General features: G+C 39.9%; 1 protein-coding gene across 1 annotated transcript in view; it reads right to left on the bottom strand.

Moving 5' to 3' along the window:
- The window catches only part of LOC124165737 (Usher syndrome type-1G protein homolog), a 121,893-nt gene that overhangs the window by 4,247 nt on the left and 92,246 nt on the right, over nt 1-25,400 (bottom strand). Inside the window, exon 3 of the mRNA XM_046543226.1 lies at nt 630-1,369. Coding sequence (XP_046399182.1) covers nt 630-1,369 — 740 coding nt within the window. The remainder of the gene's footprint in view (nt 1-629; nt 1,370-25,400) is intronic.

The following is a 25,400-nucleotide window of genomic DNA, read 5'->3' as shown; positions in this document are numbered from 1 at the left end:
TACAAGAGAGAGCTCATGAATACAGAAAGTGATCAAGTATGTAGATTGAATTATGGTGGTGCAGAGGTCAGGGGTGCAGCTAGGAATTAAGGCTAGGGGGGGTTTTAGGCACAAAACACTGGGGTGTCTGAGGGTGTGGAATACCAGCCAGGGTAAGCGGGAGGTGAGGGGGCCCTCCCCTAGAAAATTTTTCATTTAAATGGTTCAAAATGGTGAGTTATGCGGCCTTCTGAGGGATATGTTATTAATATTTACAGTATTCTATAAGTAATATTAATCCAATTAAGTGAAATGGATTAAACTTCAAAATTTCTCTGAGCACTGGGGGGGGTTTATCCCCCAAAACTCCCCCTCGCTGTGCCACTGACAGAGGTATAGGAACAGTGCGAAAAACCGTCACAGATTCCCAGCGGCTGTTGGGAATTCAGATCGCAACCTAGAGATATTGAGATGCAATGTGAGTATGTCAAAAGTTTTTCACAGATATTACAACCAGAAAACTTGAAAAAATATTTCCTAACTGTATTGTTGTAATAGCACCATTTTTATTTCGATTTGAGTTTCAAATATTCACGGAAGAGGACTTCCTGTTGCAAAAATCACCAATCTGCCTAAACAAATTTACTCACCCCCTTGCGTGTCATATGACCCGACATATATCACTTCCGAGTCCCTCTGAAGACCAGTGAGACTCCTGATCGATCTCTTTCCTCCTTCCTCCACCTCTCCGATCTTGAAGGTGCCTCCACTGCTCCTCCTCGGCGCCGCATTCACTAGTTGGTTCTTCTTCTGCTGCACCCTCTTCTGCACTCCGGTGGGCGGCCTATTCGTCCCCCTGTTGACTATCTCCGAAAACTTGGGGCTGGAGGAAACCTCTGCTGTGGCCAGCGTGCTGGTTCCGTTCATGCTTCCCTTCGTCTTTCCCGCCCTCCGCAATCCCAAGAGGATCGTCGACGGCCTGTGTGGCATCACGCCCTCCGTCGACACCACAGTGTTGTCCAGCGTGACCATCTTCTTCCGTGCCTTCCTCATGTTCACCTCTTCCTTTTCGGCCGCCTTCCTCGCCTTCTTCTGAATCTTCTCCAGCTGTTTCGCCCTCTTCTCCGCGTCCTTCTTGGCCTTCTCCTGCTTGGCCCTCACCCCTTTCTTGTCGTTGGCCAGCTCTTTCGCGACGGCCGCGTCGAGGAATCGCAGCACTTCTTCCCTTCCGTTCATCGCCGAGACTTCCTTAGGCGTGTGGCCGTCTATGTCCAGCGCCCACAGGTTCACGCCGAAGTTGACCAGAAAGGTGACGCACGGCATGTACCCGCGCCCGGCGGCGAAGTGCAGGGCCGTGTTACCGAAGTTGTCCGCTTTGTCTGGTTTACCTCTGTGAATGATATGAGAGAGCAAAAACGACAATCAACATGTGCGAAGTTTACAGTTTCATGTTGTGGGGGAGGGAGGCAGAAAACCTGCCAGGGGTTTGGGGACTCCGGAATACCCCAGTGAAACACGGAGGTTCCCGGGAAAATTTCTTTTAATTAGCCACTGGAAACAAAACTTTAAGTACTATTTAAGACTATGATTTATTTAAACTTTTGATATTTTTGTTTTCATTTTACTTGAATGCACAAGTTTCGTACTTTTTTTCGGAAAAAATACCACTTAAGTAGGAGGACCAGGCTCCCCCTAGCTATTTCTGGGGGACTTGAACCCCTTTTCACCTCTCGGTTGGCTGTTGCCTTCATTTCATATATTTATGGGGCTTTTCCAGTGAGAGGCTGCGCGACTGATAAATCCATCACCCTTTAAAAGGTAAAGATTAATTCTTATTTCTTTAATCAAAGGAAACTAGTAATAAGACAAGGAAAGAAAAGTAGAAGATATTGGAAAAAATTGCGGGAACTAAATAAAAGAAACACAAAAAGAACTACACATGAACGCTTCTGAATTCAGCATAATAACTGATTGAATCGGTGTGACTTTACTTGAAGCTCTATAAAAGGTACTACAAGCGTAGATAATTCCCAGTTACTAATTGCACTCAATTAATTTTCACGTAACTAAATCCAAACCCCGATTCGGGTTTATCGAATTATTTGAGCGCTGAAATATTTATTTAATATTAATGTATTGATGATTTTAAAAAATGAAAGCAAAAAAATGGAAAACCGCGGCATCATTGTGTCAGAGAAATTTAAATTAGGAACGTAAAATAATACATAAATAAAATGTTATTTAAAAGTGTTGAAGTAATTTTGGATGTTTCAAATTCTTATATACTGCAGTAATCACGTAAGATTAACCCGGGAGTTTTGTTACATTTCCCTGGAAACCCTGATTTATGCTAGAATTATTTCGCCGTTAGGGGCTTGAGGCGTGGCTGTAACTCGCGGAAAAGTACTGTATTCCTGGAAAACTGTTGTGCGGATGTAAAAATGGAGCGAAATTAGGCCCTTTAATTGTGCGCTACCCCTGAAAATGATGCTATTTCCTAAAATCAGGAAATTTGAATGCTATTGAATTTATGCTCCTTGAACGACCTTTAAATGTTAAACAATCGGGTTGAATTTTTTTAGGATATCCATCCTGTACCCCATAGCATATTTTAAGAGGTAGAAATCAAAAATCCGAGAAAAAATAAATAAATAAGCAACACCCTACTGAACACCCTGTGACAGAATCCAAAAATCTAATTCGCAGAAGCGTGCTCATTAGGTATCTCAGTCGCACCGGAAACGTATAGGTATGCATGAGAGGTTAGACAGAGCAGAACGAAAGGGGAAAGAATTTCAATGGCGTGGAGAGCCGGAAAATTAATGCAGCCCGCACGAGGGGCCGGAACTGCATATACAGCCATTTCTTCCTTCTCTCTCTCATTGCGAACCGCCCGAGTTCCGCCACGGTTTCCTTCCCTTCCAAAAAGAAACTGCAACACCGCGGCAGCATTGTGTCAGAGAGGGCGTAATTTTTTCTGCAACATTTTCCACCATAGTGCGCCGGACCCCTTCAAGTGCTTTCGCAACGGGCCGAGGGACTTCCTCGCCTTCGCACCCAAAGCGTCTCGCTTTCTAAATTGCCTCCGTATATTTGTGAGAGAATTTTCGCTAGGATTTCCGTGCGGACATAATGGAACACGGCATCTCAACAGCAAGTCGCTCGATCTGAAGCAAGGAAAAATAATTAACTTCGTTTGAATACAAAGCTGAGCATAAATTAATCCTCCAAAAGTTGCGAAACTTTTCGCTGACCCTAAAGGTTACGTATTCTCAGGATTTAACAATAGCACGACAGACTCCTGGGTCCCGAGCAAAACTTCACATGGTCATTCCAGTTGCGTGCTGGAGGCGTCAACAAATACGATGGCATATTTTAAGTCGTTTATGGGCCCTACTCCTGCGCCATATAATCAAGAGGCATTTAAATAACCACTAATGTGTATTTCTTGGAGAACTATTGAACGCGCCGGTTCGTCTTAGTATTTGCGTACGGTTTAACTTTTGGAAACAGAAAAAAGGTTGGATATATGTTATGTGAATTGAACGCCATGATTTTTAGATAATATTTGCAGTTTTAAGTAGTCAAATACAACAGATTAAAATTTTATTTGCATGGCACAAATACACGAGGGAGAAAGTTCAAGGTAATGAAAGGATCGTTGCGTAAGCTAGTTAAGAGAAGACTAGGGAAGAGCTTAGCAATGTAGCGGCTCTCGGTGTCTGGGGATTGTTGTAGTCAGTGGGGTTTGCGGATTATCAAGCGTTGATTTAATAGCCGGCAAAAGAGTGGCAGGCACCAATTGAATCGTTAGGTAATCTGCGATGACAATATCGCGTAAATATCAATAACAATAAGACCAAGGTAAGAGGTTCCGCAAAGCATTGCGAGCATGGAACATGAGGCTCACTATAAAATAGGCGGTCACAATATTGAGTGGTGGAGTGGTTCAGCTATTTTGGTTTTACACTAGAGGAAAGCGGACACATCACTAATGATATTAGGAAGGGAATTGTGTCAGCAAAGGAGGCGTTCATAAATTTCAACTAATATATGAGAGGATCGTTGTGTGGGGGTGTTCAGGAAAGGATAGAGAATAGTCTGATCTGGAAGGTTGAGCTTTACGGCGCGGAAACGTGGACCCAATGGAAGGAGACTGTGAAAATAGAGGACGCATTCAAGATGTGCGGCGGAGAAGAATGCAGAAGATGAGATGGATGGAGAGAAAAAGGAACGAGGAAGTGCTCGATATAGTGGGTTAGGATAGGAAACTTCTAGAGGAGATAGGGAGGACACAATGGGTCTGGCTGGGCCGAATACTGGGAGGATATGTTAAAAAATATAACAGGAAACAATCTTAGAGGAGGGGGAGAAATATCTTAGATTTCATACATAGAATGAAAATAAATAGGCCTTACCGTGAAATGAAGAGGGAAATTAAATGTGGGAGAGATGAAAGGTCGCGATGATCCACAAAACGCTCTGTAACTGATGAGTAGAAAATTTGAAATTTCTATCTAGAATATATCTATATAGATCTAAATTAAAAACCTGCCGGTAGAACAATTTAAAAATAGTACGAAAAATGTAGACTATCCAAAATTAAAACAGTGCAATTCATTCTCTTTAATCTTCAATTGTACTTCAAGCAAGACGAGGAAAACTTTTTCACTGAATTGCCTACTTAAAGATCACAACATACCCACTCGATACACTTGAGGCGAGGCCAAGCCTACTCAAATTATCGCGAGAATTGTTTTTTTTTCTCTTTTCACCTTAACTCTGGCCAAACCTAGAGTCGGGACGATTTGACTCAATTATTCTCTTAGCATTGTTGGATAACTTTGCATTACATTTAGCGTGTGTTAATTTCATTTAGCCTCATTGCACCCACTGTGAGATGATACGACGTGTCTGCGCGTAATACAAAACACTGTATTCTATCGAAGTGACGTAACGAATGATGTCAGACGATGAAAATAAACATTATTAGATAAATCACTTTCATTCTTTACCATTCAAATGCTTGAGATATTCACTCCAGCTGCCAAACCTATTGTTCCGTGGTGCTTAATAGCCAAGCATTGAGCAAAACAGCTGGCTGCGAGATAGCAAGGGCAGCATATTGCCTTCTCGTAGTGTTCACAATTCAATCCATTGTTATCCTAAGGTCAGAGGTTTTATGAAACCGATATAGCCCACCTGTCCCCAAACAGTTTTGTCCTTAGTCGATATCTACTTCTCTTTGCTCTTTACCCGTTTGTCAGGAACAGGCTCAACAGGTGTTCGAGGAATTGCAGACATATTCACCTAACTAATGCCTGGCGTTTCACTATCATTCCCACGTTGATGTAAATATACTGTCTTCCAAGAATATCTAATGTCCGATTGATGAGAAAATTCGCTGAGTTTTCTAAATGCATTGTGCGTTCTTCGTCCTTTTCGATGAATTTTTGACAAACGTTTACGTGTAAGATCTTTACGCATTGAGGGAAAACTTAGCCCGCTGTATTTGAATAATATTTTCTCGGTAGGTTTGGGCATTTGACTAGTTTTAAGAGCTGCTGGGGGCTGATGTTTAGCAGGCAAATGGCGGGCATTGTTGTTTTTGCGGGAAACTAAGTGGTGCCATACATGCAGACTCGTATTCCTAATCCAGTTCAGCATGCTTCAAGGACTTATTAGCCAATAATTTTTCCTCCATCTGTAGCCGGTGAAACTAATCCTGCTCATCTCATTGGTTTGTGAGAATGAACCAAATCCATCTTCATTTTTATTCCATCATATCCTATTGCAATATGGAATACTGCTAACTCCATTGCTCAGGCCAACTGAAACATACTATGTATTAATGATCTCCTTAATAAAAATAACCCCTACAGAAACTATAGGACAGACTGAAGCTCACCTAGTGTAGATTGAGAGCCGAAAGAGTTGGCAATAATTCACTCATTCAAGTAGGTGCAGCTATGATCTCAGCCTCGTACAATACAAAAGACTGCGATCCCCAGAATATTGGACTCATGATTATAAAAGACAGGGTATCATCTACTGAGCCCATCAACGCACGTCGCCATCATAATCAGCCTAAATAGAAACATTGATATGTGGGAAAGAGAAATAAATGGAAATTAAGTGATCTACGTATTTCACGGGCGCTCGGCGATAAAGAGACAACCCCGGACATGGGTCACTAGCCCATTTTACTTCACCGCTCACAATGCACTGATAATCCAATGCAAGGGCGGATATGATTCGCGAGAAGTTCACGATTCTGCCGCATGTCTTCGTTGGTACATTCGTAGGTATCACGAATTGTCAGTCATAGGAGTACATGCCAGCAGAGAGAGAATAAAAAAACAAAACTAAAACGATTATGAAGTAGAACCCAACATAATAAGCCCAAGAATACTCAAAGCAATGCCCATAAAAGGTAATGTGGTGGAAATTAAATTTTTTCCCAACAAAAAAATCGACATTAATTCTGCCACCAAATACTCAAGAGCTTATAAGCTGTGGAGGCTGCAGCTACTAAAGTAGTAGACATATTTTCGAAGGGGGATTTTTAGAGGGATAAATTCATTTCGTGGGGGGTTCCCATTTGAGAGGGGACACCAAAGTTTTTTTTCCTAACATTTCGGAGGGGTTTAATCCCCTTGATAAACCGATCCCTCCGTAATCCACGGCCTTAGTAGGGATTATAAATAGTGTATCACGTCATCCTGAGAGTACCTATGGTATTTTCCATACTGGGCGATCTTGCGGAAAGTAAATTATCTTAAAAGCAAGTAAAAATTAACATTAATTAAGTCATTAAACACTCAAATGGCTTTTTAGCTGATAAGGTGCTAGAAATATCAGCAATCAATCGGGTTATTGCAAAGAAATGAGCGGAGAGGACTCGACGACGAGGGAAAACATCTTCAAGTGCGCACTCGACGCCCTCTCCCACACTGGTAGGGAGGCGCTCGTTATTCACGCGTCCTTTGCCAATCGATTGGCTCAGCTCAAGTCGTGTTAGGCACGACCGCGGAAAATCGATTCTTTTTCCATTTTCACTCGCAAAGGAGTCGAGACGTGAGTCCCGGAACGACCGCGTGCCGAACACGTATCAAGGTTGGAGAATTCTCAACGGGGAAAACAATTGAGCGACGGAGTTTGCCGACACAACAACACGCCTGCCTTCCATGACGGAGCCACAATGAGGTGAAACGGTGGTCGCGAATGAAATTTGCGCGGAATTATTTCAAGCGAGTGAAGAAATTTTGATTGCTGCGGAAACACTGGAAGAGCGTGTCACTTGATTCGATCGAAAGTCGTTGTCAATCGGGTCGTTTACCCTAAATTAAATTCATGCATTCGAAAGAAGGATGCAATTATAAATGTAATGCTCGGTAATAAAAGTTCTTCATGTTCAATATAGCACTGCAGCGGATACAGGATAGGGAAAATACGGGGGCCAGGGAGCTTTCCTCTCCTGTATATATTCGACAACAGAACAATATTACCATTTTATTTATTTTAAATTGAATACCCACGTGGGGGTTATAGTCCCCGCATACTTTTATTTAAGCGACTTATGGTGTGGCAGTGTATGGTGAGTACATAATGCATGCAAAACTCAGCAGCATACTAGGTTTCTAGCCCTAGCTAGAGAGAGACAAATCCATGTTATTGAGCGTGTGAAGTCACTTCGCCCCGTCTGTATACGCCACTGATACAGTATGAAATTTATGTGATTATTGACGACATCAATCGGATATTTATAATGATTCGGATTGTTCTCTTGTCTTATTTCATTCTTAAAATAACAGCCACACTATCAAAAGGAATCATCTTCATCTGCATACTATTTTTTATGATAAGATTGAAATGGAAATTTTCTTTCATTTCGTGGGAATATATACAAGGTGGCATTCAGAAAGATTAAAAGGGAAGCCCGACTGTTACGTTACTAAGTACATATTATTCAACAAGGAATTGATTTTCATAAATTCCAGACTCCTTTGTATGGTGTCCTACATTTCACATAAATGCGCACAAATCATCAACTGCGCGCGAATAGTTGAGATAACAGTCCAACTGACACGTGCGACGAAGGAACGACATCGTAGCCTAATTCCTGAGGTCAAAGAGCTACCTACTGAATGAGGAAAACCGCGAATCGAGCTTTCAATAAAGACTTCAGTCCACGCAACTCGAGCCAGGCAGCGCGATTTTCCAGGTTTATCTAGGAAACTGGTATCTATAGGAAACAATACACAGCACGAGAAAAGTAATTGGTCTCTCTTCAACTAGGACTAGAAACTTTGCATGCTGCTGTGCTTTGCCAGCCTAATGTACTCACGATACACTTGTACACCATAAGTCGCTTAAATAAAAGAACATGCTTCATATCTCATTCAGTGAGTGTACCCGAATGCTGTTTTGGACACGTTAGGTCATACCTCTTCTTAAGTCACAGAGATTGCATTCCATACAATCAGGGTAAGGAAGGCAGTTCCTTTTTTCCTGCCTCCACTCACTTCTACGATTTTTGTACGAAACTTAAACTCTGGATCCTTCGATATACAGCCAAGCGATCTACCCACTAAGCCAGGGGTCTCCAAATTTTTCAATGTAAGGGCCACATGAAGTATTTCCCACATTTATGCGGATCGAAGGAATAAAAAACAAACAAAAACAAAGCAGTGCCAGTAGTTTAATTTCATCAAAAATTAGAGAATGAACATGGAAAAAATATCTTGTTGGGAAAAATCAGGGTAAACTAAATAGATTTTTGCATTTAGTTTTATGCAACCGAATTAGTATGACTAATGAAACTGTCGTTTTGTCTTCAAAATTTCATTAAAATTAGGTTCCAGATGAGATGAACCAATTGTAATAACTGTGAGTGAACACACAGGGATTTTTTTTGGCGGGCCGGATGAAATCATGTGTCGGGTAGTATGTGGCCCGCGGGCCATAGTTTCGAGACACTCCACCAGGCAACCAGGCTCCCCTGATGCTCCGCATGCTGATACTATCATGCAATAGAAAAGTTTAGATATGATGTTATTTTATCTCTTTCCTGGGTAATCATTTCAAATTATTGTCATGGAAGCTAAGTGAGGTTTGCGTACTAGCCTAAATGCGCTACGAGATGCACATCCCAGATGGTGCCACAAAAGAGATCGATCAACGGTATATCGCCGGCGCGGTAGTATCAACGCTGCAAGTACTTCCCACATACTTCAGTACGGAGGAAGCTTGGGTCTTTGGCTATATTGAAATCCGTATCTTTTCTAAGAAGTTCTTTTAATCATCGCTCAATGAGAAACAGATATTTGAAAAGAACGGCATATAAAGGTGTTGCCAGTAGATGCAACAAGTACTTCCGCCAACAGTTACTTCAGCTTTGGTATGCAGTTACTTAGATCCGCTAAATCAACACATTTAAAAAGTATTTAATGCGAAGAATGAAAAGATTTCATGAGCGTATAACAGCAGCTCGCTAAAACGTTATACAGATCCGATTGAGCTGGTAATACGTATTTCTTTCTTCGACTTTGACACATTCCATTTTCGTGTAAGGCTTAAGAATGAAAAAAATAAGCCATATATTTATTCCAGCCGAACTTCAGGACAAAAAAAAATGAACTCCGCGATAAAGCCAGAGGAAACCTCATTGCTCTGCGTGAGCATATGAAAAGTTGACACTGGTGAATGATAAGAACTTAATGAGACCGATAAGTCAATTCAATTGATTTATTTCCTCGCACAGATGCATCAATTAATTCATCAACTCGAGGGGAAGGAAGGTTTTTCACCAAATCAAATTCTGAGAGCATTACTTTGAAAAAAATTATCGGTTATTTCAAATCAACTGGTCTCTTATTTTTCATTATTTCTTCACTATTCATCTTTCTAATGAGATACTTCACGGGAGCTCTCGCAGTTGAATTACTTGCGCACGTGGTGACGTCTCTTTCCTGCAACTCGTGACGACGTTGCAACGTAACTCCCTCATTTGCGAGCGTTTAAGGGGGCCCTATAACACTCGCTCGAAGTGTCTTTTTCGTGACGTCTTACTTGTGTAAAACTGACGCTATCACATTGAAATTTTCAGTGAATAAAAATTACACCTTTGCCAACATTTTATTCTATCTTATTTTTGAGAATTTAACCTCAGATGCTAAAATTTCACATTTGAGACAATGGAAAATATAGACGTAATCGTGGATTTACCCATCTTCCGGGCATTCGTCGCGTTGGTTGTCAGAGGTTGACGACAGATTCACCAGGCGTCTTTAGGTTGAAGTGACTTATCGGGGAAACTGTCGTCAATTCGACCTGAAGACGCCCGGTGGGATCTCGGCGAAACTGACGTCAACCTATGGCAATCAGCGAGACTAAAACTCGTAAGATTGAAAGATCCACGAACCCAGAACGCCACGAAAAACTACGAAGTAAAACGTCGACGAAGTTCTACTTTTCAAAACTTGTAAATTTCGGGATGATAGCTTGATTTCAGTGGAATAATTCGTTGCGAATAAAGACAAAATACGACGTCGAATTGATATAACTTTAAGCGTACGTCGAAAAGGGAAAGAAGGGTCATCTTAAAAAGAAAAAATAATAATCCGCGGCATTTGACGAGAAGTGCTATCACTCGCAAGCATTCCCACTCTCACCGCAGCGTACCAATCGACCTGATGGGAAATAAACACGGATGCAGCAGCGAGGTTGGGATTCTGAGAAAACGGCCGAAAGGGAGAAACGGAGCAGCTATAAGAGCAGGTCGGAGATTCGCTTCCCACCTTATCGATTCGGATCTACATACATACGTGCCATCACCCACCTCCCACACAGACGCCTCCCTCCTAGCGAAAATTCCTCCATCGACCCCGGCGCGCGAGGGAGGCGGCTGTTGGGTTCTCTTTTTCATTTCGCGAGTGAACACGAGGGCCGCGTGGGTAGAGGGAGCCGTAGTGGAGCTCGATCAGCTGATTAGAGAGGACGGATGGGGAGGTTGGGGGAGGATGCTCGCAGCCGGTTCAAGGAACTGGGAAGGCTACTGGCTGGCTGCTGCATCGGCTGTGTTGGGGGCGTGAGTGCGTCGACATAGCAGAGAGGCAGGAAATCCAACTCCTTCCCCACCCCCGCCCAGAATTCCCTCTCCCTATTCCCCCTCCTCCAACCTGCTCCCCTTCTCGTTCTATCTCTGGGGTTCCGCGACCTTGCGGAAAGATCCTTCTGTATCACGCCGCTTAGCTTGGGGATAATGTAATTATTATGAGATGAATGTGCTTCTGGACCACTAACAAGTAAGCCATTTGTAACACATAAACACAGTGAGCCACACGAAGCACTTTTAAGTTAAAATAATTGTTTTACTTAATCTTTCAGGAGGCTTAGTCAATAAAAGTTTGTATTATTTCTTATCCAACGTTTTCACAAAGTGACTTCGATCTGAAGATGCCTGGTGTAATATCGGCGAAACTGTCGTCAATTCGACAACCAACGCGGCGAAAACCCTAAAGATGGAGAGATCCACGTATTCGTCAAAATTTTCCAATGTCTAGACTGTGAAATTTTAGCGTCTGAGGTCAAACTTTCAATTTTAGGAGGCAAATGTAGGCAAGGGTTCAATTTTAGGAATCCTGCTGTATCACGCCCCTAAAGCTTAGGGGTAACGTAATTATTATGAAATGAATGAGCATCTTGACCACTAAGTCGAAAGAATTATTCTACTTTATCTTGAGTAGGTTTGGTCATTAAAAGTTTGTATTATTTCTTTGCCAATCTTTCCACAAATTTGATATAATTTGTTAATAACTAGATTTGTGAAATGTTAGATGGTCGTTCACATCTTCAAATTTCCCGATGAAGTTTCTAGCCGAATAATGACAAATAAATTCGTCAAGACGTTGGAAGAGTGCTAAATAAAAATAATAATTTCCCAAATCCTCAAGATAAAATATATTTTATCATCATTTAAGGTATTCTACCGATTAAGGCAGGTTTGCATAGAGCAATTTCAGAATTACACCTCGTGTCACTCCTCCCCCAATTAAACTACCATTTTTAATTCCTAGTTAGGCCTGTTCCACTTAAATATATTTATAATTTCTCTTCTTTTCCTACCACTTCCTTGCTTACTTAACATTCTTACGAGTGACAAGTTTGAAAAATCCCCTCACCGATCATTACTCGCTCCATCCAACTCATCTCTTTCAAATTTAGAAGTTTCCTCTCCTCACCCACCAAGTTTAGCATTTCGATATTCCTCTTCCACTCCCTCTACATTACCTTCTCCATTCTCTCCCACGCCCACATATTGAAAGCCTCCAGTCTTTTCTCGTCATCCTTCCTCAGCGTCCAAGCTTCCGAACCGTGTGGAGCTACGCTCCTGATCATATTCATAAGTTGGCAAAATAAAAAAATAATTGACAGCAGGTGAAGGAGCACCAACAACAATAACGATATCGTGATTTTCTTAGCATCATAATTTTTAATACTTTTGGTAGTAGCCGTCGTTACGTTAATTTGTATCTCCACCTCATTCAGATTTTTATTTTTGCTTGTACTAACTCTCAAAGGAAGAAATGAGGAATGGTGATTTGGACGAATTTTCACTGCAACTGCGAGTGAACTTTATGCATGACAATAATCCATCCAGGGATTGTGTTCCTCCACTCAGTGTGTCGGCCAAAACGTTGGATTCCCACGTACAGGACCTGGGTTCAAATCCTAGCAGCTGTAGAGATTATTCAGAAGTCCGATCCCTTTTAACCTTCATTCTATCTCTGGGATTATGCGACCGTGCGGGAGGATACTTTCATTATACGACGCTTATAGAAATCGTCGTCACGTTTATATTCTCTTCGGGGTCCAGTTTTATTTTCGTTCGTTCTCACTTCCAAAGGAGGATGGGAGGAACGGTGATGTTGGGGAATTTTTTTCTCTAACACGCGCGAGTGAAACAGATAAACAACGAAAATGTATTCAGTGGCTGTGTTCCTTCTTCCTCGACTTCCAGTGTTCGACCGAAACTATTCAGCGTCATGCCTCTTTTAAATTGCGTTGCTGTGGAGACCTCTAACCCTCAGGACACAGGTTCAAATCCCGGTGGCTGCACAGACTTTTCAAAGGAAGTTTGATCCCTCATAGGGTGATGTGCAGAAGAAGCAATGCACTATTTCATTTTCTGGGACTTATTTGGTCTCCCCTGGGGTCTTTTATGTTAATGCTTACGCCAACGTCAGGTTTTCCACCATCCTTCCTTCAATGGTAATGTCTTCTGTCGCCTCTTTCAACTATCGATGCAATGGAAAGAGTGAGTAGTAAGCCATTATTTGCTACGTAATATTTCTACTTCGGCGAGAAAAATTGGATGGAGAACAATTATTTAATGATTTGTATTCATTTTTACTTTTTTTGACTAAAAATTAATTAAAATAGGGAGACCAAAAATTTACTCTCGATCTGTCTTTTTTTTTCTTTTTTTTTCGCGACGAATGAAACCGAAAAACAAACTTGATTAAATCTTGAAATTGTAAGAGCACAGAGAGTAGACCTTGCCCACATTCACCTGTTGTTCAAATAAAAAAATTATTCCAAGAAAATACAGAGGAGAAATCTTTATATTTGACATACAGGCGATTGCTAACAAGGTCTAACCGTATATACCCTGAAAATTCGAAGATTATGGCGTAATTTTTAGAATAGTATTTCATAAAGGAAAAAAAGAAATCTCGAGCGGGAGTGATGCGTGCTGATGACAGACTTTAGGCTGCTACTTTTGCACTATAAATGTGGAAAATTGCTTCTTTCATTCACATTTATCAGAGTGATTTTTTCTTTTTCATTTTTCATGGCCTCTATATTTTACATCCAATTTGTTAAAATATAGATCTAAAATTGAAATTCAAGTTTTTCCGACGCTTATGTTCAATTATAAACCATCATCAGGGCTTTTAATGAAAATGACTATATTATTCTGATACCTACAAATAACAAAAGGTTACAAAAATATTTTTACAAGAGGATAATAGTAAGAAATATTTGGTTGTAAATTAATAAAAAAGAAGAGACTAAGATTTAGACTTAACTCTTTTGCAATGATTATATTAGATGAATACGCTAACACAATTCATGATTACCTGTCAATGATTAATTAAATGATAACAAATTTTGCTCAAATTGTCTGTGATCGATCGTTTACTACAACTATTTTTATATATTTTTTTAAGTGTTGGTACTATTGAAAAAAATAAAGTATTCTAAACGCTGCTATTTTCAAAGTCGAAAGCATGGCTAATGTTTTGACTGGTTTGCAAGGGTACATAGTTGTATTTTATCTCTATCCAAACGGACGAGTACCTGGCTTGAAAATGATTAAATCTAACATATATTTATTTCAAACTTCTCCTACATGGGACGAGGGAGCATTGTTTCTCACTCGCTGGGTCATTCTACAGAACGAGGAAAGAGTGAGTAACTTGTTCATCCTGGTGAGCTCTTAAGTACGAATCCCTTCGAGGAAACGGATGTTGACCATTGATTTGCGTTAGGCATCAGCGGAGGAATTGCCATTCGTATAAAAAATATTCTCTCGGAGAATGAAACGTTTTCTCTGCTCCCATACCATGAGAGCGCAACATAAGCGGGGGCAAATCCAGGTCAAATCTTTAAGGAGATCTGCTAACATCAACGGCGGAACAATGGATTCGAATTCGTGGAAGTGATATCAGCTTCGTGCTGTGAATCTTTAGGTGGATAGATTAGAAGAAAATGAACTGCATTGGGCGCCTATAAATATTTTTCAATAAATAGATACGTATTGGTGTAAAATCACTCTCTGCCTATCACAGTTACATCTGTAGCCTCAAAGTGTGCAGAAAAATGTTTTCTGCTAATGAACTTTATGCAAGAAAAAAATGGTTCTTATAATATAATTAGGGCGTTCTTTAAGTTTGTAATTATTGTATCTGAAGGAAACAATCGGTCTACTACATAATGTAAAATGGAAATATATTTTATCCCGACTAAATACTAACTCGCGCTGATTAGATGATTTTGATCGTTAAAAAAACAAACAGAGCAAAAGCAACAAAGTTGATCCATTCCTCCATGCAGTATTTTGAAAAATCCGTCTACGAAACCTAAAGCTTCAAACTCGTTGGCCAAAATTATTTCTAAATGTTTTATGTTATTTTTTATTTATTCCCATACCGCCAAAAACAGCACTAACAGGTATTTACTTCGGGGTTTTCTTACAACTTAACAACTAAACGTACACCAACATCCATGCCTTGGATAGGTGTAATGGATAGGCGGGACTCGAACCCGCGACCTTCAAATACGTCAGGCAAGGAAATGTTAGAGAGTTAGGGCGACATGGTGAGCGATCTGAGGACTTGGGAAAACAACGGAATCCAGAGACAGATAAATCTACCTCAAGATCATAGATTTTGTGCGTAACTCGCGAGCGAATTCGAGCCGATACTGGAGGAAGAATACCAGCTGTGCATACACGTGCACGTCTGGAGGAGGTCGGGCCGTGAACTAGGCGATCGCTGGGAGAGGAGCAGTGGGCGGTCTCGAGGCAGGGGGGGGGCCTTGGTCTCCTTCGGATGCACCGAGAGCTTGTGTGGGCGAGGTAGGTGGACGGCCCACAAGGGAGGAAGGGGAGACTGACTGCGGTGGGTGAGGATATAATGGAGGAGGCAGCGGAGCGTGCTAAGAGCAGGGCGCCGCCAGAATCAGTCCGTCATCCTGCAGACATTCTCCTCCCTGGAGTCACCAAAAGGAGCCGACGGCCAAAGGGACGTGCACGCATCACGAGCACGCTCACACCCCACCCTCCCGGCTTAACGATGTCTTCGTGACCCGCCCCTCTTGTCGAGACGGATTCACTTGCGAGCGGAAAATTGCTGGAAGCAAACTAAAGGCCGTTATACACGGAGCACGGAATTGCGCAGGTTAGAGCTGCATTAATTTCTAAAATGGCGAATTGCGCGAATGCATGAACGAAATTAGAACAGGGGCTATTTTGCCGTCTCGCATCCACGCGTTCTCGCATGTGTTCTAGCAATTCACCGCTTTACACGACGCAATTTTGATCGCGCCTTCGCACGTACGTCAGATTACGCAATTACGTGTAAAACGGCCTTAAGAACCTAGAGATAGGAGACGTACATGTATGCAATGCCGTCTTCAATAATGAAAAGGTCTAGCAAAAATTTAATTTGATCGTAGGCTCTTCCAGCGAAATGGTTGAATAAATTCTTACCGGGTTCTGCACCGAGTAAATTACCCATTGCTTACTATTCTCGACTGGCACATCGTCATCAGAGCTGATTAGGGGCCCTGAAGACGATGCGCGAGTCTAACATAGAAACGACGGCAAGAGATAATATGATCGGGTGGAGAACCCGAGAAAAATTCCTTCGTCTTGGAAAAATGATTGATGCACCTTCCAATTTCACCCGTTTCCTATAGAAAAATAACTTATTGTAAATTTTCAGAACTTTTACTATAATTAATTACATATGTTTCGCCAAGTTTATTGCCAATATAAAGATCTACACTTTACCAAAAACATACACAGGATTCGGGTTTTCACTAATAAAAAATAAATTGACGTAGTAAAAAATTAAAAATGGCCCTAAAATCAAGGTCAGTCAGATAAAAACCTGAGTAATTTAAAAAAGTTGACTGGGAAATAATGAAGATCTTACATTTCCACAATGTATTGGACTACCATTTAAAATCTGTTCACAAATTCTGATATTGCCACATTCATTTTTCATGGAAAGTGTGTGGAAAGTGGAAAACCGTCAAAAATCCATGTGGTGTTATCTCAAAGCTTCTCGTACGCAAAATTAGTCTACAATGATGCGACGTTATATCGATGAAATTGACCAGTTTGCCTACATTTGTCACGAAAATTTCTCCCTCGAATTTGGGGTAAGTATGAAAATTAGAATGGAATATTTAGGGTACGGTACACGATCCGGTCGTTTATTGTACCTAAGAAACGCTCATGTCATCCCGACCCTGCTGACGAAATGAAAACTTTAGCGACTAGATTTCCGGAAGCGAGAGATGGGAAACCCTCGCTTTTCGGACCATCTCCAGTCATTAAAACGCCTTGCCCACACGAATAATCTTCCTTCTGAGATCACACATCCGGTTATTGAAACAAAACCAAGTATCAAAGAAAAATGCTTAAACTATCCTACAGTTTATAATCTGTAATTTACTCGCACCGCTTAATGAAGCGAGAAAATTTTAAAAACATCGATTTTATTGACGGTAATTAACCTTAATTACCCACACTCGGTATTGAATTTTCTCCTAAGCTTGTAATTCGATGATAATATTTTTTAAATACTAGAAACATGTACATCGTTCATGCCGCCATTGCCTATCAACCCTAAGAAAAAAGTAGAAACAGTCTCAGTACGACTCGATACGGTTTCTCTCGAGGACGGGAAATTGCTGGAAACTACGACGATTAGGAGACCATTCACTTGCAGGGTCGCCCTCTATCATTAAAGGCTTTGCAAACTAAAGGTGAGCATTTACTTCGCACATTCATCTGTTGATATAATGCCAAATTTCAAGCAAAATGAAGGGATATAAGTTTTTAAAAAGTCCCTGAAAATTGGGAGTAGAAAAAGCAATGATTATTTTTTAAAGTATTTCATTCATCCTTTGTTCATGGTGTCGCTGAAACCGGAGAATAATTAACTAGGCAAAACATGAAATTTCTGCTTAGGGAAATACCATCCACCATGTTCTAGATGATTTTGCCTCAGGAAAATTTTCACCCCCGTACTCGCAAATATAAAACTGCAGCTAGAGAGGTACACTAAAATTAAGATTTTTCTAATAATAGAATATGGTACGGATGGAGTCTGAGATTGAAGGATACCCAAAATAAATATAAAACCATGAAGTGCGGTTATTAATCGCCTTTGAAAATCTTTAAATGTATAAATCTTTTCGTTTGCCGTGCAGTAAGGTATATAAGCCGAAAGCTTTGACTAATAGGGAATATGAATCGTAATGTATGTGAAATTTATGTATCTGTAATGTCAGCATTCTCAGTCTAATGCGCGGTTTCATGAAGGTCATACTATATGTATTTTTTAAAGATATCATACGTTGTGGCTCATAGCTCACGCAATGTGGTCTTGAAATTAAAGGGGATTCTTTCAAACAACTTAGCGAACGACTCCATCCTATGCTAGGCATATCAGCCATTATTCTGACGACGTCGACCTAGTTTTGAAGCAGAATCTAGATCATTTAAAGGGAAGACTCTCACATAAATTTTTCATAACCATGTTTTAACACTATACTAAATGCTTGAATATAAAAATGAAGTAATTACTCTGAAATAGACGATAGCTTCCGACGAGGGGCCGTACATCTAAAGTGGACCATTGCCGGCTTAACTATAACAGCGATAGAGTCGAAAATGGATCGTAACTTCAAACGCGCATGCATATTTTACAATTTACCTGATATGGCACTCATGTTGGTTAAAATTATCCATTTTACAAGTCTAAATTCATCAACTCCGATACTATATTCAACGGCCTAACTTAAAGAGATGACAAAATTAAATTGGTTGAATAGTTAAACTTTTTGAGTAGCATATTAGAAAAAAACTGAATGAGCAGTAAGGATATTTGAATGATAACTGGGTAATAAAGGAGGTGTTTATGAGTGCGAAAGAGAAAAAAGCATAGTGAAGCGTCTGATTTGGAGTGTATCGCATTTTTGTGCGGAAACGTGGAAACTTGGAGAAAAAGGACTAGAGAAGATTTCAGGCGTAAAAGAAATGGGGATTATGGCGGCTTTTATTTAGGAGAATTTGGAAAAGTTATGTTTTACTCCATTGCCCTCCATGCCCACTAGGCATCAAGGACAATGGAGAGGATGGGATGGACGGAGAGGAAAAGTAACTAGGATGTGCTATACATGGTGGGCGAGGAGAAGAAACTTCTAGAAGATAATGGAGGAGAAGCTATGTAACAAGGAAGGATGCTGCGTAAGCAAGGGGGGGAGAGGAAGAAAACAGGATTGAATGAAAGGCAACAGGTCTTCTGTTGAACTAAGGAGGCAGGGGCGGATACAGATTTTTTTCTGGGGGCACAAGGGTCTGACAGGCAAACGACCTTTTCTTTCTTGTGATTACAAGCAAGATACAAAAAATGACTGCGAAATATTTTCTTTATTTTAACATGATAGTTATGTGAAATTAAATGATTCTGGCATCGTAATACACAAAACAAAACGAACGTAATGATAAAAGCATAAAAAATGTTGTCTAATTTTTAAGAGTCGGGGGAATTTTTAAGAGGCTATGTGTCCCCACTCCCCCCGCTAAGTCCGCCTATGTAAGGGGGTATTTCTTAGGGTGAACAGGTATGATTTTTTTGTCTTCATCAAAACACCCGGAAATGCCTGCGTATTTCAGAAGAGGATGAAAATGAATCTGAATCCAATAAAAAACTCAAAATATGGGCAGAATCATACAATTTTTATGAGAGGGATAATATAAATTCATTATTCCCCGAGAAAACTATAGGAAAAGACAATTCACTACGGTAGGCTTTCGTAAATGAGCAACAGGAATAGAATAAAGCAGGTAAAGATAGCTACTGAGTAGAAGAAAAACCAGAGTCGCATGTGTCTAGCAATGCATATTATTTCATCTTTTTTGTCTCTGAAGTCTACATTGAAACACAAAAACAAGTAATATAACTCTCAATCGCACGAAAAGTATGATTTATAGTCCCATTGATTTTACGTTCAACTAAGGACATTCAATTTATAGAAAAAGTTTAATCGAGTATTTGGACGAATGGTATCTACTTGAAATCAATAAGAATGATTCAGAACCTAATTGCAGGTACAATTCGATGCTTTACCACATTGACGGGCTACTCCTCTCACTCAGAAGCTTCGATCCTGGACATGACCTATATTTTAATACTATCTTTTTTTATATTTTTTATAATATTTTTTAAACAATTCCCACAAAAAATGAAAATTTATCCCATGAAAATACACTGTGTAGAGGCTAAAATCACAATCAATAAGAGCTATATTAGCATTAATTATATGAAGAGGAAGAAGTATTCATATGGAATCACATCATTTATACACTGAACAGGTTCTTCGACCGTGAGTATTGTAAATGTAATGTACCAAAATCGTGGGAGAGGGCTACCTGAAGCGACTGTTTTGGAAAGAAAATTTATTTTCAGCCGACGGCATGGGTGGTTTATTTACCCACTCGGCTGGGCATGAGGCTAGAGGGGGGCGTCGTAGTGTCTACACATCACCCATGATTCGAGACGCATGGATCAATGCAGTCGGCGTCGGAGTTACGTCAGCGACTTTAAGAAAACGCTCAGAAATGGATACGATTCTCAGAACAACCGGGCAATCGTTCGGTAAATATGCTGCAATGCATAAACTGACCATCTCTATTGTCCTTCTTTGGCAAATCGCAACCCAATAATAGAGATAGGAAAGAAAATGGGTAGAACGATCCCCTTTAAAGGCCGTTTTACACGGGGAACGTCATTGCACAATATGACGTGTTTACGAAGGCGCAGTCAAAATCGCGTCGTGCAAAGCGGTGAATTGCTTGAACCTGTGCGAGTATTCATGGACGTGAGATGGAAAAATAGCCCATTGTAATTTTACTCGTTCATTCGTGCATTTGCACGCCATGACGATAAATTAATGAAGTTCTAACCTGCGCAATTGTAAAATTCCTCTTGTAACACGGCCTTAACGAATAGGTTGATGCCTTTTCCCCGTTAGTGGTTACCGATCCATGCATCATTCAAACATTGTATTCGACCCGGTTCAATCGAATAAGATTAATATACAAGCAATAACCTTAACTCATATTCCCTCCTTCACTTTTCAGACATCGACAATGCTCAATCTGATAAGATAAAATTATTGCCGTCTTTTACTGGGTCATCCAGGAAGGTAAGTATTATTCATGAACACATTTGCGCAGTATATATTGTCTATACCACATGAGCAAACTAGTGATGCCCTATCAATGAAAACTAATCGCTGAGGATTTAAAGCATGAAGCAACGTATCGCATTGAATGAACTATAAAAATATTGAGATATCATCAATATCATTTTGGAGGAGCTTATGCAGTCACTCTACCCTCTTGAAGCGAGATCATTCTCGTAACGATTTCTTCCTCAAATACCAACTTTACTTCTATTAGGCCTATAAAAATGTTCTCACTTCACTTAGCTTTTGGTCATCTATGCTGTGTCTTATCTTTAGCAGTAAATTTCATTTAATTTTTAAGGAGGCTGCTTACGATTCAGAACATCCATGAAGTTCATTGGAGTTGACTCAAAGTATTTGAAGAATTTGCATCTATCACTCAGAATATTAAGAGAAATTAATATAGCTGCCATAGTATAACAGTTATACGCACAAATTTGAAGAATATTTCCATATTTTCGACAAAAAAAGAAGTAATGAAGGTCTAAGTTTAATAAGGATTTACAGCTCCCAATATATTTAGGTTACACGACCACACCAAATGCATCGTAGGTGCGATGTATAACTCTAACTTTGTATAACTATCAAATTAAATATAAATGTATAAAATGTGGAGAGTAGTTATGAGCTCTTCCGTTGAGCCACAATTCACCAACATATTTCTGAAAAAGCTTAAACCATGTCGACAACGAGTATTCAATTTTAAATTAACTTTATAGGAAGGGAAAAATTAAGGATCATAGTTGAAATGTTTATTATTCCGTTATTCTCTCCACCAGCGTGGTTAAGTCGTGATAAACAGCCGCCACGTACTGGTTTTCCCCGTCTGTTGTTTTCCCCCGACGCAAACGGAAATGAGCTCGCCTTTCTCCCTCCACACTTGGACGAGGCACCAGGTGTCCACTTAAAACTTCCCTACGTTTGAGTGCGTTTTCTCGTTCGCGCAAACACCTTCAAAGAGACACCAAGTTAAATCATGGCCCCTGCTAACCTTCCTCAGCACTCTTCGTCCACGAGGAACCAAAAAAGTTCTCCATTGCAGTCCACACAATCACATTCAGTTCTAACCACGCTATTCTCGAGTGATCCTTCTAATACATTTTAAGATTTTCATTCGCAATTCCTTCGCAACAAACACTGGAGAAAACAGTCCGTGCAAGGCTCTATAAAACGTCAAATGTCGTCTGTTGGGAGAATCATGGGTTCAAATTTTGGTTTAACGACTTGAATTTCCATAAAAAAATACAATTCCTGATTTAAAAAAATGATATTCGACGAAGGCCCGAGAGTTTTTCTGGTAGCGCATTACCTCTTCATCCCAAATGGAATTTTTATCTTAGGATTTAATTAAATAAATAGTTTTGTTCAAAGAGATAGGATGTTCCAGGATGACTTTTCCCTGACAAAAAATTCTAATCGCCCTTTCTTTTAGTGCTCTTTCGATCATTGCATAAATTTTTCCCTCGTCTGAGCCAATCACAGCCAACTTCACCTACGATTTAAGGTTTCCCGGGAAAAATGTTCAGATCGTAGTCATAACTGGTTTTCTGGAGTATTATTATTATTATTATTATTATTATTATTACATAAATTGTTACAAGTCGACCATAATGTCGGGTGGTAACATAAAATCAGGAAGCACATAATACAGAGAAACAGAACCAGAATATATATCCATGATAAAAATAACACCCTAATTCTAATCTCTTACAACTAAGAATTTAACATTATCCCAATAAAACAATTTAAAACAATCCCTTAAATACATTAATTCTAATATAATACAACTGAAAAATAAGCATTGGCCCAACTTCAAACTCTCTTTTTGAACCATTATGTACTAAATCAGTAGGTAAGTGCTTCACACTTCTTCCTAAAAATTTTGGCATTTGAAGATCTTAAAAATCACTTCAGGTAGGTCATTCCACTCCTTAATTCCTCTATGTAGGAAGGATTTTTTCAAAATGTCTGTTTTCTGTTTTTTCAATTGAATTTTAAATTTATGGTCTTTCCTTCCTATGTAGCAGGGTGAGCCCAGCTTTAGACCTAATTCTTTCCAACCCTGCTCTTTTGTAAATGCTTTATATACGCCGCATAGCCTATTAATGGTTCTTCTCACTTTTAGAGGTTTCCATCCTAAGCTCCCTAGCATTGCTGATACACTTTCCCCTCTTCCATGTTTCCCTAGAGTGTACCTGGCTGCCTTTCGCTGAACCCTTTCAAGCTTAGAAGCTTCATTGTTAAAGTGGGGATCCCACACAGAAGTTGCATATTCAAGTACCGGACGAACCATGGTCATGTAGGCCATTTCTTTAGTTTCTCTTTTGCTCTCTTTTATATTCCGCATGACCCAATGCAGGGTTTTAAATGATCTCCCTACCACCTGATCGATATGCACTCCCCAATCAAAATTAGATGTGAAATTAACCCCCAAGTATTTTAGATCACTAACTTGGGAAATATTTTCCCCGAGCAAGCTGTATGACCGATTCTCCGTGTTTCTCCTTCTCGTGAATGTAATTTGCTTGCATTTTCCCGTATTCACATCCATTTTGTTGGAGATTATCCATGAAGATATTTTTTTCAGGTCATTTTGAAGGATACACGGGTCTTCCCTGGCTTTGATACTTCGGTAGATTATGCAATCATCTGCGAAAAGTCGTATATTGGAGTCTACTCCCACATGAATGTCATTAATATAAATAAGAAACAATAGCGGACCTAATACGCTTCCTTGCGGGACCCCTGATGTTACCGCTATCTCCATAGAATAACCTTCACCTACTCTTACCCTCTGAGATCTACCTTTCAAAAATTCCCTAATCCATACTTTAATCCTATCATCTATTTGTAGCCTATTAATTTTCTCTATCAATTGAGCGTGTGGCACTGTATCAAAAGCTTTTTTGAAGTCAATGATCACCGCATCAATTTCACTGCCTCGATCCAGGACTTCAGCAATGTCTTGCGATAACCCTAGTAACTGGGTCTCACAAGAAAAGCCCTTCCTGAACCCGTGTTGATACTTGAATAGCCAATCATTTGTGGCCCAAAATTCGCGCAAGTACCTAGCGATAACTTTTTCAATTAATTTACACACTACTGACGTTAGGCTTACTGGTCTATAATTATCTACTTTAGTTTTATCACCCCCCTTAAAAATAGGTATGACGGTTGCCATTTTCCATTCGGAAGGTAAGTCCCCATTATTTAGTGTGACTAAAACAAGTCTTCTAATGTAAGGAACTATTGCTTCATCCCCTAATTTCAATGCATCCATGGACACATTATCAGGACCCATTGATTTATTTCTCTGCTGTTTCCGTATTAGTTTTAAAATTTCACTATCTGTCACGCTTATATAGTCGAATTTATTTTGTCCACGGCTAGATAATAATAATGAGGGTTCGCAATGTTCGGAGTTACAGTTTGAATCAAAATTACCATCCCTATCCTTATAGCTCCTAGCGTACCACTTATTTAGTTCGTTTGCTTTGTCTTTGTCATTTAAAATAACTTTCCCACCTTCACTCACGATCATAGATATGTCGTTATTAATATCTTTTTTCCTTCTAATATATTTGAAAAATTTATTAGTATTCTTCTGGCTTAGCATATTTACCAGATAGCTCTCCCTGGCTTCCCTTTTTTCAATATTAAATCTTTTAATTATATTTTTATAAGTTTCAAGGTTTTTAGGGCTTAAATTTCTTTGTTTATACACACGCCTTGCCTTCCTTTTCAGTCTTCTTATATTTACATTATAATACTCTGGATCGCTGTTATGTTTAAGCCTTCTCCTAGGAACGAATTTTTCTATACACTCGAGTAAAATATTCTTAAAAGAATCCCAAATTTCATCCAAAGTAGCACCTTGACCCGCCCATTTTGGAAAATATTCTCTTAGCATGTTTTTAAAAGCCGTCACATTTCCTTTCTTATAGTTCCAGATGAATTTTTCAACTTTTTTCTTTGACTTAGTGGGTGACAATTCTAGCTCAATAGAAACCGCCGAGTGGTCACTTATACCCGGTATTATCTCAAAGCTTTGCACACCCTTAAATGGTCTTATAAGGAACACATCTAATATTTTACTTCCTCTCGTTGGTCCCTTCACAAGCTGCTCGAATCCCTCTTCATAAACTAGTCTATTTACAAGTTTTTGAACCTTGCCGTTGCCTTTAGCATTTCCATCCCAGTTGGCATTCGGCAGATTAAGATCCCCTGCTATGAGGATTTTTTTGTTCGGTTTTTCGGCGCACGCATCCGCCAAAGCCTCTAGTATACTCATATCCTCATCCGGTTTTCTGTAAAGTCCAATTAAATTTAAGGTTTTTCCTTTTTCCTTCGTGTATATATTTACACTCAGC

Source organism: Ischnura elegans, chromosome 1 (assembly GCF_921293095.1).
Source record: "Ischnura elegans chromosome 1, ioIscEleg1.1, whole genome shotgun sequence".
Taxonomy (NCBI): Eukaryota; Metazoa; Arthropoda; class Insecta; order Odonata; family Coenagrionidae; genus Ischnura; species Ischnura elegans.
The sequence above is the reverse complement of the archived record's forward strand: the minus strand, read 5'-3'. Positions and strand labels throughout refer to the sequence as shown.